Source organism: Colias philodice, chromosome 21 (genome assembly GCF_061535455.1).
Source record: "Colias philodice isolate Cphi_HAF_F1 chromosome 21, ilColPhil1 Martin Lab GWU primary, whole genome shotgun sequence".
NCBI lineage: Eukaryota > Metazoa > Arthropoda > Insecta > Lepidoptera > Pieridae > Colias > Colias philodice.
The window spans coordinates 1,824,241-1,839,022 of NC_143106.1; the positions used below are offsets into that span (position 1 = coordinate 1,824,241).

General features: G+C 33.8%; 1 protein-coding gene across 4 annotated transcripts in view; it reads left to right on the forward strand.

The window, feature by feature from the left end:
• Positions 1 to 14,782, forward strand: part of rho-4 (rhomboid-4) — a 29,928-nt gene that overhangs the window by 1,969 nt on the left and 13,177 nt on the right. For 2 of the 4 annotated variants that reach the window (XM_089708668.1, XM_089708670.1), the window contains exons 2-3: positions 11,035 to 11,293; positions 13,814 to 13,855. In XM_089708668.1, coding sequence (XP_089564794.1) covers positions 11,035 to 11,293; positions 13,814 to 13,855 — 301 coding nt within the window. The remainder of the gene's footprint in view (positions 1 to 11,034; positions 11,294 to 13,813; positions 13,856 to 14,782) is intronic. The other 2 variants (XM_089708671.1, XM_089708672.1) reach the window with 1 other exon arrangement.

Sequence of the window (14,782 nt, forward strand, 5' to 3'; positions counted from 1 at the left end):
TTTATGATTTTTTTGAATAGTTTCAATTCCTCAGCCTTAATAAAAGTAATCAAGTTATTAATTATTATTAACTGCAAGTATTAATATTTTCAATTTTATTTATTACCCAATTTACACATGAAATACAAATACGAATAAAATATTACACTCAGTCATAGATATTATGTACAAAAAGAATTATAAATAGCAGCTTAACTTAAAAGACAAACAAACAATAAACAATTTAACTCGTAAAACTTATTGAAAAGCAAATGTATCTTCTACAAAGTAACCTTCTAAATAAGTAACTACATAGGCAGATTAAAACAATGTCACCTATGTACCGAGTCCTATAAAATAAATTATGACTGACGTTCTAAGGGTACTCTGCTTTAAAGACATTGGGATGTGTGATGATTGATAATGCTAAGATCCAGCAATTTTTTTTTTTGCAAATGCTTATAGATCAAGAGCCCACGACGGCCAGACTTTCCTTTCTTTCGGAAAGTTGAAAGTTTCCCTGTATATGTCTCCTATACAGATAAGAACGACCAGCGACTATCAAGTTTGGGTTGTGGTTACTTTGGCAGGAAACAGGTAGTGAAGGTGTATAAAATAGTACCTAACTTTCATTATAGTTTAAAAGCTAAATTTTGTATATGTTACTTGGGGACCTATAAAAAGACATTACCTTAAGAGCCAGACAGTTTTCATGGTTCTTACATCTAGCCAGACACATTTAAAAAATAACTAACATATCATCAAATTCACATAACTACCTAAAAGCGTAACAAATATGAAATAACCCACTAAAACATTAGTTAACTATAATTATTAAAAAAATAAAAGTATAATATATAAGTAATAAAGTTATTACTTATCTTTTACGGGGGTTTATGTTGATGAAATTTCACGTATCTCGATGACACAATAAAAAAATCATCGGGATACGTGAAATTCCATCAACATAAGTCAAAGTAAAAGATAAGTAATAACTTTATTACTTATATATTATACTTTTATTTTTTTAATAATTATAGTTAACTAATGTTTTTAGTGGGTTATTTCATATTTGTTACGCTTTTAGGTAGTTATGTGAATTTGATGATATGTTAGTTATTTTTTAAATGTGTCTGGCTAGATGTAAGAACCATGAAAACTGTCTGGCTCTTAAGGTAATGTCTTTTTATAGGTCCCCAAGTAACATATACAAAATTTAGCTTTTAAACTATACTGAAAGTTAGGTACTATTTTATACACCTTCACTACCTGTTTCCTGCCAAAGTAACCACAACCCAAACTTGATAGTCGCTGGTCGTTCTTATCTGTATAGGAGACATATACAGAGAAACTTTCAACTTTCCGAAAGAAAGGAAAGTCTGGCCGTCGTGGGCTCTTATATTATTATCATGGGATCTAATTTGAAAATTCTAATTGTAGTACCATTATATAACCGAAAAGCGTAAGGTTGAACGCGTACAATAATATTATTACATTTTATTAGATTTGTCTCCGCATACCTAGATAAGCATGTATTAGCAAATATTAAAAAAAAAAACTGGATGTCTACCACGGCAAATAGCTAGTTAACATATTTTCCCAAAACGCCGCAAGGTTTTCTATTCGTAGCGTATTTTTTTGATACCTACCTAATGTAATGGATGTTCTATAAAATTTAGATAAAAATAAATTATTTCATCTGATAGTTTTTATACTAGTTATTGTACCTTGTAAATTGGAAGTAAGGTAACAAGCAACAGCAAGCTTTATCAGTTCCATCAAGAAGTAACAATACAAAGTATAAATTACTAGCGGTCTGCCCCGGCTTCGCCCGTGGTACATATTTCGCAATAAAAGGTAGCCTATGTCCTTTCTTGGGTTTCAAAATATCTCCATACCAAATTTCATGCAAATTGGTTCAGTAGTTTAGGCGTGATTGAGTAACAGACAGACAGACAGAGTTACTTTCGCATTTATAATATTAGTATGGATTATAGCAAGCTTTATCATTGAGTAGGTAATTGTAGTGGCGGCAAAACGGAACAACACATTTCGACTCGCTCTACAAGGATCGGGATTTCCTGTTTATTCATTTCACAAGAGATGAAAGGATATTACCGTTATGAAACCACTGCATTCTTCCAATTTTTGTCACTTTAAACATGTACAGGATCATTTTAGAATATTTATGACTTTGAAACGTAAGGTATAGGTACTACTTATATCAAAATTACAAATGCACTGTATCGTTTTTGCAGTATTAAAATAAATAAATCATTGATATTAACAAAATAATTTTACAAATTAAAATATGATTCTTCTGAAAGTAAAAATTTCATTCAAAATATTAACCCTCTAAAATGGAAAAAAACTTTTTAATTTTTTCTTACAAAAATTACGACATTGATCTTCTTTTCATTTTTTAGTTCCTATAATTAATTAGGTTATAACCCAGTTTATAATACAACATGATAACCACACACATACATATACTAAAATAATATATTACATGAAGCTATGAAGAATGTATTGGTGTGAGTCATAAGTGAATTCTAAATTTTTTCCGTAAGTGTAAGCCATGATTCATTACCTTCTCTTTATTAACTATGTGTTGTTTAAATATCGTCATAATACCTACAATAATATATTATACTTATTGATTTATTTTTCACTAGAGGTCCGCCCCGGCTTCGCCCGTGGTACATATTTCGCAATAAAAGGTAGCCTATGTCCTTTCTCGGGTATCAAAATATCTCCATTCCAAATTTCATGCAAATTGGTTCAGTAGTTTAGGCGTGATTGAGTAACAGACAGACAGACAGAGTTACTTTCGCATTTATAATATTAGTATGGATTCATGCTCTACATTCTGTGAATTTCTGTTTTAAGCTATTGCATAGCTTCTATCGCGGGCCTTGAGCGCGGGGACCGAATCGAGAAATTTCGTAACGAAAAAAACCTCACGCTCCCCACTCCGACGGGCACGGAGGTGTGGCTTGAAGGCATGCTATTGCTAATTGCTATCAGCTGTGCAGTGTGCAATAGCTTTACCGCGGCAGTCCCCGAATGCCACACGTCTTTTTTTTTCTTTTATATTTGTTTCTATCTTTTATTTTAATAATTATTGTAATTAATAATGTTGAGGTATAAATTAAGTATTTAAATTAAAAAAAACATGATGTTTTTAGAAACAACGCTTGTACATACCTTTATGTAGGTAGGTATATTGAAATAGAAGATATGGCACGCATCTATATCAAATAAGTAATTGCAATTTACCCTCAAGGACAAAAATCAGAATAACTAGGAGATAAAAGGAATAAAGGCTATTAATTAAACAATTCATTAATATAAAAATTGGTAATAATTTTTGAGGAAAAATGTTAGCTACCTCTATGGTGACTGACTGATTTTACACCGGTATTTCCTGACATCATGTATGATTAGCATTTTAAAATAATATGGTTTTCTCAACGACTTTGGTTTTGTACCTATCTTATAATATCTGCCTCACGAATTCTACATCTACTTAATACTTGTTTCTTGAAGACCTTAAAAAATAATAGGTATTTATTTATGTACCAAACTGTCTTTCCCTGTATACCTACAATGCTACCTACAATTAGATCTATAAAAATACGTATCGTGTTTTGATACGGTATTTTTTAATAGACAGTAATTCAAGAGGAAGGTATTTTTTTTTAAGATATAGGTAACATGCATAATTAATTACACACGTGCGAAAACAGGACGGGTCGCTAGTGGTTTAAAAAATATGAACAAATTCGTAGTTACTTCATTCACATAAACAAATGTAAAATTACTACTAGAATAATACTAAAAGATATAAAGTATGAACCCAATTAAATTTAATGCGATTTGAGATTTTATTATGTAGTTTGTAATGCTAAGCGGATGATCAAAGGCCAAAGCTCTTCTGATGATACATAAATTCTCTAACAAAGATAAGTGGTCAATCTTCCCAATCTTGCCAAGACTACCAGAATTTGATGATAATTTATACGATACCTAGTTACCTACGGTCAGAAAAAACAAGAAAATTTCACTAAAAATTAATTTTAATTTGAGTACTAAGTTGTAATTCGTAGTTATAATCGATATTTTTACAGTTTGAGTTATAGCTGTCGGTAGTCCACTATGAAAAAGATATACAAATCACAATAATATAGTGTCATATGTACACATTTAAAGAGGCAATACGTACACAAAACACATTAAAAGAGGCATTGAACGCCCAATAGACACATATAGAGCACTCTAATTCCTCCCAATGAAAACAAACCGTATTGTTATCGGCGCTAACACACAAAATAAACAATGAACGAATCAGTCAATATTTGTGGAGCAGCGGTATGCGGTTAGCCATTGACCGAGTTACAGTGACGGATTAGCAATGAATGAAGTCAGAATTCCCTGTTACATACGTGTAGCCAAACATAATGGTGCATTTACACATTCTCGTTCGCCTCTTAATTCGACGAAACATTCGTGTACCAATATCAAAGTGAACCATCGTTCACATATGATCGCCTTCTCTTTAATTCAATCTGAAAACCCAATCCTAACCGGAATACGAGAATCGCAGGACAATAGCGAGTGTGCTGTTTACACATATTGTGTGTTCGTTATTCGCTTAGCTAATCGACACGCTACACACACGAATGTGTAAATGCACCATAATATTGAAATAGGTTAAAATAGAATTGATAATTTTAACGCCGATATTATTTTTTCGCATGCTATTCCCCTTTTTACACGGGAAGGCAAATAAACGGATACATCACCTGTTGATAAATGATAAGCTACACATGCCGCCTATCGAACGTTGAAAAATTTGATCTCAATCTTCTGTAATGTAGTTAGGTACTCTTTAGGTTATATTGAGAAAGAAAATGTATACATGGTTCCCAGCATTAACGATCTTAGACAAAACAAGAAAACTATATCATAAAATATGTTGTGCCCAAATACCAAACTTCATTATGCGTTTCTTCAGGAATAAATGTAGCTTTTTAACGCAAAACGACAATCCTTATCCTACACGGCTTAAAACTCCTGCTTGTAACTAAATAGTGGCCTACGGATGAAAAGTACTAATCAATTACATCCCCTAGATATTCTACTTTAATTCTTGTACATTTATATGTCGGAGAATTTAAATAACTCTCCATAATTAATTATAATTAGGTAGATATGTGAAATAATATTAAATAATGACTCAGTGCGCACACCTTGCGCGGTCGATGGTAGTACCGAGACTATATCATCGAGCTACTGACTCAAGGAATATAAACCATAGCATGGCCCGTAAGCCCATGCATTTCATATCAATTCAATATCGACATTATGTTGTACACAATAGAGTACATTATAATAGGAAGGTATAGCCACATAACAACTACTCTGTTATGATTCTCTCACACGGCCATTCTGACAACGAGCGCGTTCTCGCGCGAACAATTCGACAAGTAATTTTGCGAGATTACTTCTGCGTCGCATTTCATTTGTTGTATTCACTCTTTTCCCTTCACGGTTTGTAACTTTTCACGCCGACTCACAAATTATTACTCATCATCGTCATCATCGGCGATATCAACAATTGCTACTGTCGCCTAAAGGCGAAGCTTTGAATGTATTGTGTGTGTTTATTATATTGTAAGTGTAGAGCTCTGAACAAATACTGGAACTACATGCAGCGCGGAGCCTGACATGTACTGTAGTCACGTGAAGCGCAATGCTTCGCACAAAATCTGGAACTACATACAGCGCGGAGCCTCATATGTACTGTGACTACAAGGAGCTTAAAGCTACCCACAACAACTGGAACTACATGCAGCGCGGAGCCTGCCATGTACTGTGATCACAAGGAGCGCAATGCTACCCATAACATCTGGAACTACATGCAGCGCGGAGCCTGCCATGTACTGTGATCACAAGGAGCGCAATGCTACCCATAACATCTGGAACTACATGCAGCGCGGAGCTTGCCATGTACTGGTGTGTGTGTGTGTGTATTATATTGTAAGTGTAGAGCTCTGAACAAATACTGGAACTACATGCAGCGCGGAGCCTGACATGTACTGTAGTCACATGAAGCGCAATGCTTCGCACAAAATCTGGAACTACATACAGCGCGGAGCCTCATATGTACTGTGACTACAAGGAGCTTAAAGCTACCCACAACAACTGGAACTACACGAAGCGCGGAGCTTCCAATGTACTGTGATCACAAGGAGCGCAATGCTACCCATAACATCTGGAACTACATGCAGCGCGGAGCCTGCCATGTACTGTGATCACAAGGAGCGCAAGCGCTACCCACAACTACACGAAGCGCGGAGCTTCCAATGTACAATATGACATACACGCCTTGCTATGTCAAACACAGAGCTATTATTGAGCTATTAAAGTGTGGTGTGCATGTGTGTTATGAAACTTTTGTGTAATACTTAGATTAACTATACGGAACTATGTAACAACCGAGGAAGTAAATAGGTAAAAATAATAAAATAAAACAAAAATAAAATTATACGGAGTATTTATTTTTTTACAATACTTTATTGTACAAAACAATGTAAGAAAATCTAGTACAAACTTATAAAGTAAAAATATTTTGCACAATATGCGGCCTTATTGCTACACAGCAATCTCTGCCAGGCAACTTGCAAATTACTGGAAGTAAGGAGTAACTTTTATGGAATACATTTTTATTCATTGGCTCACTTTCCAACTGCTTAGATAAATTTGGAAGTTCTTGACACAAATATGTACTGAGCATGACCTCCAGTTTGAGGCTCGATTCGATACCTCTCGTTATCGCAAAGTTGAGATTATTTTGTATGGACTGGAGAACTTTTCTCCTAACTTAGTAATTTACATCGTATGACACGCCATCAAATCGTCGTCCAGTGACATCTTCATCGACAGTATCTAGTGTATTTACAGGAATACACAAAACCACCTTGCACTTATACCTTGATGTATACTAGGTATAATAAGAACACTTTACGGGGCAGATTAACAGCTAATAATTAATTTACGAGGACTGAACCAGGTTCTAAAGTCACACCGACTTCCATCATCCATTTACCACTACCGACGATATCACATTTTCATAGTCTACCTTGAGACAATTCAATAATCATAAATGACCGCCAAAACAAGTAAAATAATATTGATGTTACAATCGGCTTTTCTTTCTTACTAACACAATATCAACATTAAACAGAATGCCTTTTTTTTTTCAATACGAGCCTTATAGACGTTCAAATGCTCGTCCATCCTGACTTTTGCGTTATTTCTAATTTCAAACAGGTTAACTTTTAAAGTGTTGACACTCGTACTAAATCATTATAACGTAGTGGTCTTGCAGCCTATAGACAATTGCATTGGGCTGTCGCCTGTGTTAAGCTTTTTGATAAAATACAAAATTCAAAGTAAGTTGAATTTCGCCAATTGTAGAATACCAATATCTACGTTCATGACTACGCGGTGGACTTGCAGCCTATAGACAATTGCAATGGGCTGTCGCCTGTGCTGTGCGTTTCTTTCATACAATACAATTCAAAGTAAGTTGAATTTCGCCAATAACTGTAGAATACCATTATCTACGTTCATGATTTTCAGCGATAATGAAACAATGAACTTAAGAACAGACATAAACCTTTTAAAATAACCCGTTAGCGCAACTCATCCCGCTTGTAATTTTGTAAAACTCAAAAGGTCACTGTCAATACAAGTCTATGAGTTCGCTACCTGCGAATGACGTAGCTTGATCGGCTACTATTCCTTTCAGCGCCTTAAATAAGATAACAAAAACAAAGCGCTTAACATGCTCTTTTTTTTTTGGAGACACATTTTTAACAGGAGCTAGGTGACAATATTTACCAGTAAATGCGTCAACAATTACCAATGCGCATTCTATAAAGCTATACCGCTACTCGTAAGTGCCATTCGTATCGATGGTAATGTATGAAGTGGTTCTGATACATTTTCTATCGGATTTCAAGTCAACTGTCTAGCTCTAGAGGGCCTTTTATTAACTTTGCAATCTAAAAACGTTCAATGTACGTTCTAACGAACTAAGTACACAAAGTTTGCAGGTTTTTCCAAACTAAAATGTTTCAAATAATCATGAAATGATTGTATCAATAAATGAATGATAACACTTCGTTTGCACCAAACAAAAGAAAATGTTTATACAGCAAGCATTTTTTATAATATGTGACACCTTAAATTTAAATCAGTAATATCATTTTATCAGCTTCAATTACTTTACTTATGTTCGGATCAACAACTTATGTTCGGCTTGTAGTCGTCGCGAATCTTTACTTTTTTTTTGCCCAAATTGAACATTATGTGGAGACAACTAGTTTCTACTAATAAAATCTACATGCGGTATTCTTGGACCCTTGCGTAGGTACCAACATCAAAATGAAAAACTTGTATGTAAGCCCATCATCTATGAACACGAGGAGAAAATCTTTTACTTATGACATGATGCTTTGAGACTATTTCAGTCTGTTAATATTTTAAAATGTTAACACTTAATTGATTATGCTTGAGGTCTTCTTAAATATTTAAACTCTATTTAATAACTATGATAACAACTTTCTGTGTCAGTGATTCTTTGATAATATTCGACTTTTAAGTTGATCATTACTTTCTTGTAGGAAAACTGAACCACTATCAATCTATTGAACAGGAATCTGTGTGTACTTCGACAACGAGATTTGTACGAAAATCGTTAATAAAGAAGCAGAAATCTTTTTTTTTATCATTCTAAAATATTTCGCGAACTTTAACGTTCTTTTGACAATAATGCTTCAGCAAGAACCTTATTTTTTTTTTATCTGACAAGTCTACCGTTCGATGTTATGAAACCTTGTGGTGAATACCTATTCAATGTTGCAACAGCAACTTGCATTTATTCCAATTAAATGAAAACTCTGCGCATGCGAGACTTTCAATACTCTTTTTAAACAAAAGAATGTAACCTCTTATGATTTTGAAAACTCGAGAACATCGTTGATTATAAAAAGTAGCTATGAAGTCACGTAATTTATCTAGTCCTTGGTTAACAACAAGGGCATTACAAAACCTTATCAATGTTAATTATGAAAGAACTGTAGATTGTGCTAGGGTTGTATTCACAAGTCTTATTCCCATTTCACAAAATTTGTGCTTTACTTTCAATAATGGATCTCACACGATGAACATCATTAAAATCATTTAAATCCGTGTCTATAGATTCAAATTTATTGTCCGCAATAACAAATATTGTTTATTTTAAATTCACGGATAATTTGAGCCCATTGTTATCCATAATCAAACTACGTCCGGCTCTAGTAAAAACATCTCGACCTGTTACTCCATCCCAGGAAGTACTCGAGAGTCTACAATAACCAAAGCTCATATTTAGTAAATATTATTTACATCATTAACAGATATGGGTAATGTTGAACGGGCGAATGAATAGGTTGATACAGTGCCAATTCCTGTTACGCGAGTGTATAAGAACTCTAGAGGCCTGGTCATGCTATCGGCTATCCTTTTACAAAGGAAAAAAAAAAACAATCGGAACCGCTGTCAATAAGGCACTTGAACTTAACGCCGGTAACGTCTGTGACTGTAAGCGGGGTATCGTGCTGTAAACACACATTAACGGAGGTATTGTTTCTTTAAGAGCATGCCGCCCGTGGCTTAGAAAAACAAACCTCTTCTATGTGACCAATTTATGACAATAAGTGCATTGTTGTACTATTTCTTAAATATTGAGCGGGCCTTTGTTACTCTTATCGATTAAACTAACTGATTTTGTTTCACGGGCGAGGTTTACAGTCACGTTTGTAATGACATGTGAACACACAGTTATAGCAAACAATTTGCAACATGCGACGCTTTAAATGATTTGTGCCAAAATGTCTATCAAGACCCACAAAATCAATCGGCGTGTATCATAATAAATCAGATCATACCTGGTCATCTGCAATACCTTCTACCACGAATTTACTATATTCGCGTAGTTCCAGCCCCTTCGCAGCCGGTCGGTTAGCACCAACTTTGTAGTGGAGCACTCGATGTATGTTGAAACTCGATCACTGTTTTACCATACCATATCTCGAAAAAGGTATTCCCTCTCGCTTCTTAATTTCTTTCCACGTTAAAAATAATGTCCTCACAGGAAGGCTGGCTTCGTAGTCGGTCTAGGAATCCGATGATAGTCTATTTCGTCACACCATTGTACTGCAGTAAACTCGCTGTCATTCAGGTCATACATCGGTATGTAAACATCATTATAGTTTATCTTCCTTACTTATGCGTTAGACCCGGAAACAAAATATTTCGTTTCGGGAAGCGTATCTGCCATTTCTTTTAACAGGGATGCGCACGACATGATGCTTTATTGGGAAAACCCACACACAACACATGATGTTGTTGTTATGTTAACATTCTCACGATTTATTGGTGGAAACTCTGGTGCTTCTCGAACCTCATTAACACTATCTATTTCTTCTTGAACTTCACTAACACTATCACTCGTTTCACTCACTTGCAGATTTGCATCGTTTAACGTAGTATTCTTATTGGAATCGGGGGTAATAAGTGCCGATCCCACCGCTGCTGTCGGAGAATTTAAATAACTCTCCATAATTAATTATAATTAGGTAGATATGTGAAATAATATTAAATAATGACTCAGTGCGCACACCTTGCGCGGTCGATGGTAGTACCGAGACTATATCATCGAGCTACTGACTCAAGGAATATAAACCATAGCATGGCCCGTAAGCCCATGCATTTCATATCAATTCAATATCGACATTATGTTGTACACAATAGAGTACATTATAATAGGAAGGTATAGCCACATAACAACTACTCTGTTATGATTCTCTCACATATATAAATACAACTCAAAAATAATAAATAGTTCTGGACTGCATATCTACTGTTTATAACAGTTCTTTACAAGCTACCTGCTTTCCATTCAAAACATTTTAGAACTAGCCACTTAAAATACCTTCTTTTCAGTATGACAAAGACAACGACGGGCGGATATCCTACGTAGAACTGAAGCACATAATCGAATCGAGGGAATACGACCATGACCTACCAGACAATGTTGTAGAGAAAATCATGTCGGTAGCCGACCGGGATAACTCTGGTTATCTGGAGTTCTCAGAGTTCGTGGAGATGATGCACCATCCAGCGCTGAAGGCGGTGTTCGGACATTTTGTGGCGAGATATGTACATGGTCTTGTGCCGCATAGAGACCCCGTTGATACTACCGGTATGTATTAAGTAACTAAGTGTTGCCAGATGTAGATGAATGATTAGTGTGTGAATAATAACCAATATTATTAATTGCAATAACGATGCCAAGTAGATTAAAGAAAGAAATTTAAATAATATGGACAATAATTTTGGTAAAAAATGTAGTTGCATAGAGAAGGTAATTCAGCATGTATGGTCTTAAACTAAATTTATGTATTTGAATTGTCTCTGACGATACAATACGATTGCAATGATGATTCAGAATTTAGTAATCACGCAGGAGTTTTATTTTGGCGATGACGTAGAAATTCTAGATATTTTAAAAATATGTCATAGTCCTAAATTGTGCCGCAGATTAAAAATAGAAACGATTGATTTTTCTTTTCTGTAAATATGTACTAGTTTTCCCTTCCTGTAATATACCTATGCATCTTGATTTAATAATATAATTTTAATTAACATTTAATTCAACATGTATGCAAAACGCATGATTATTTAGCCAGAATGTGACTTACGCTTCAAAAGTATGAAAAAAATTGTAAAAATCTCCAATAATCTTATAAATTTTTCTCTTAATTCATTTCAACATAGTATGTTTACAATATTTTAGCTAGTTTCACCACTTCTGAATATAGTCTATATACCTAATTTATATTTACCTTATCCGTCAGAATAACACAATGTATGAAAATATAGGTCAAAATGTATTATTATAACCTAGTTAATTAATTCAAATAATAATTAATTATAGCCTATTTTAAGCTATCAGTGACTTTATCAGAAGTCGTGTAACTGGCTCCCTTTAATAGCACGCTAGGTATACTAAACTTTTTTGTGTAAATAGTAAAGTGAGTAAATACCAAGAAGCTTATATCTTATACACTGGAGATTTCGGTATGAACATTTGACGTGTAACAAGAAAATTGTTGTGTTCTATCACTTTCACACCTAACTTGGTATTGCCACTGTTAATACGAAGTTTTCCCAAGGCTACTATGTATGCTGTAATATTCTGTGCAAAAGCTTAGTTTTTGTACATGAGTTTGTTGATAAATTGCCAACAACGTCATTCAGAAGCATTGTTGGATGAGACAATTATTATTTATGCTAAATAAAATAAGTATCTGAACCAATTATTAAAAAGCGATATTCCCTGATTATGGGTAGTTACCATAATAAAATTGTAGCAACTCTCACTTTGACAATATGACATAAGTGTCAAAAAAATTGCGTCGCTTCGAATATTTAAGTTAATATTGTTGCGTATTTAATAAATATTTTCCGAATATTAATAATGTATAGCATTGTGAAAAATTGCAGAAGTTTTTGGACACCAAATTCTGGCCTATAATTTCACAGGCAAGTGTATATTTACGTTATTTACAATATTCCTCAATACTCATGCATTTACCTGTTTAGAATCATTTTAATGGCAAAAATCGTCAAATATATCATCTTTTTACTAAGCAATCATGTTAAATAAGTTCTTTTCCTAATACTTTCATCATTTTTCAACAAGTTTTCAACAAACAAATTTAACAAGTAAGGTAACCATGATGATGGGCTTTTACGGATAGCGACGATAATATATTGCTAAACAATATTATGATGAACATTTAGAACACCATTTTAAAAATTTTTATACTAGTAATGAAACAACACACGACATCGGTATTGCACTCACATATTGTGGTTTGTTCTTTTTTACATTGAAATTTATACTTTTTAACCTAATATTTTTTTGTTTTACGTATTTCAGCTTTCCAAAAATGAAATAAAAAGAAATAAATGGCTGTCCATAGTGCCTATCAAGGGTAAAATTTATCAACATGCCAGAATATGCAGTTTGCATTTTAAGCCTGAGGATTACGGTCCAGAAAAAAAATACCTTTTGAAAAGTGCTATACCTTTTTATTTACCACATTCTTGTTACTGCGTCTCAACTGATAAAGTAATTTTAATTATATTATAATTAACCACCATGAAACCATTAGTAACCGTAAGTACAGCTCCTGAAAGACATACGAATTTCTGAGAACTGTAATATCGTTACCACACATCAACACTAGCGATGCAACTCTCCCTTTGGAATATTGAAAAGTTTTAGACTGAAGCTTGAGTAACCAAAACGATGTTTTAATGTGTGTAGCACTCATTTTAATTAAAAAATCGTAGTATGAGATCAAAAGTTATCAAGCGTTATTTAAAACTATCATTCTCTACCAATTAAAATGGTATGTACCTATAAAGATGATAATTATTCATGTAAGTTGACCAGTAATATTATACTATAAATACTGTTAAAAATATGTCGTTTTATTTATAGACCATGATTTTTAGTTTTTTTTATTTCGAAAAATCCTGAATATATACAAACCAGTGTGGTCACCCACAGAGAGAGACAAAAAACAACACTGACGTCATTCAAGGTTATATTTTCTTGTGACAAGTTAATGGTCATAGTGCAATCTCCAGTGTATTAGATATAAGCTTCTTGGTAAATACAACAATTTGACAGCTATTTTTTTTAATCTAGAACGGTGGTCAGGCTTCCGGCCAGTGTCAGCGTCCGATGGCGGTACTTTTTTATTTTTTATTCTACGTCATTGGTTGTGTGTTTTCGGCCTGTGTCCATACATTCGAAATTCAAAATTCACGCTTTGTTATCTGAGTGTTGTCATTGGTCGTATCATAAACATAAAGAATAGAGAAGAGCAACTAGTTTTTTTCGAATCCTTAAGAGCGGGAAATATAAAAAAATCGAACTGTCTTTTTCAAGAGTTAAAAGATTGTGGCTCTATTCTCTATGTGTGTGAATATTTTTGTCGTGGTCTGTATAAACTATGTTCTTTATGGTTGACTGCTATTTGTTTCATTCAATTCATATGTTGAAGAAATTCATTCGTTCATGTGGGATCATTACCTAAAATCTTCTGCAGAGGTTTTGTGCGCAAATCTTAGATCATTAAATAATGGATGGAGTACGCTGGCAAATGTTCTAACTAAACTTTCTGCTGATTTTGGTGCGGGGAGGGTAACTCACACTATTGAAACACAATCACACATTCACAAAAATAATTTGTGTCACGAAAGTCGTAAAAATTTACGACCTTTTAAGCGACGAGTTTTTAAATTCAACTCTATCCCTAAGTTGATAAAGATTAAATTTGTATTTCATTCCAAGTTGTCTCGTGTGGAGTGCGGTTCAATATCGCGTTCTAAATTCAACTTTATAACTTGTATCATAAAGATTAAATTTGTATTTCTTTAAAAGATAGTCTCGTAAGGAATGCGGTTCATTATCGCGTTTTAAATTCAACTTTATCTCTTAGTTAATAAAGATTAAATTTGTATATTTTCTTTCCATGATAGTCTCGTCTCTCTCTCTCTCTAAACATGACTCGATTATTTGTCTTGATCATATCGCTAAACGATACATCGACGATTATTAGAAATTGCATTTAATTAGAAATGTACGTTAAAAAAATAAAAAAATATACACAAA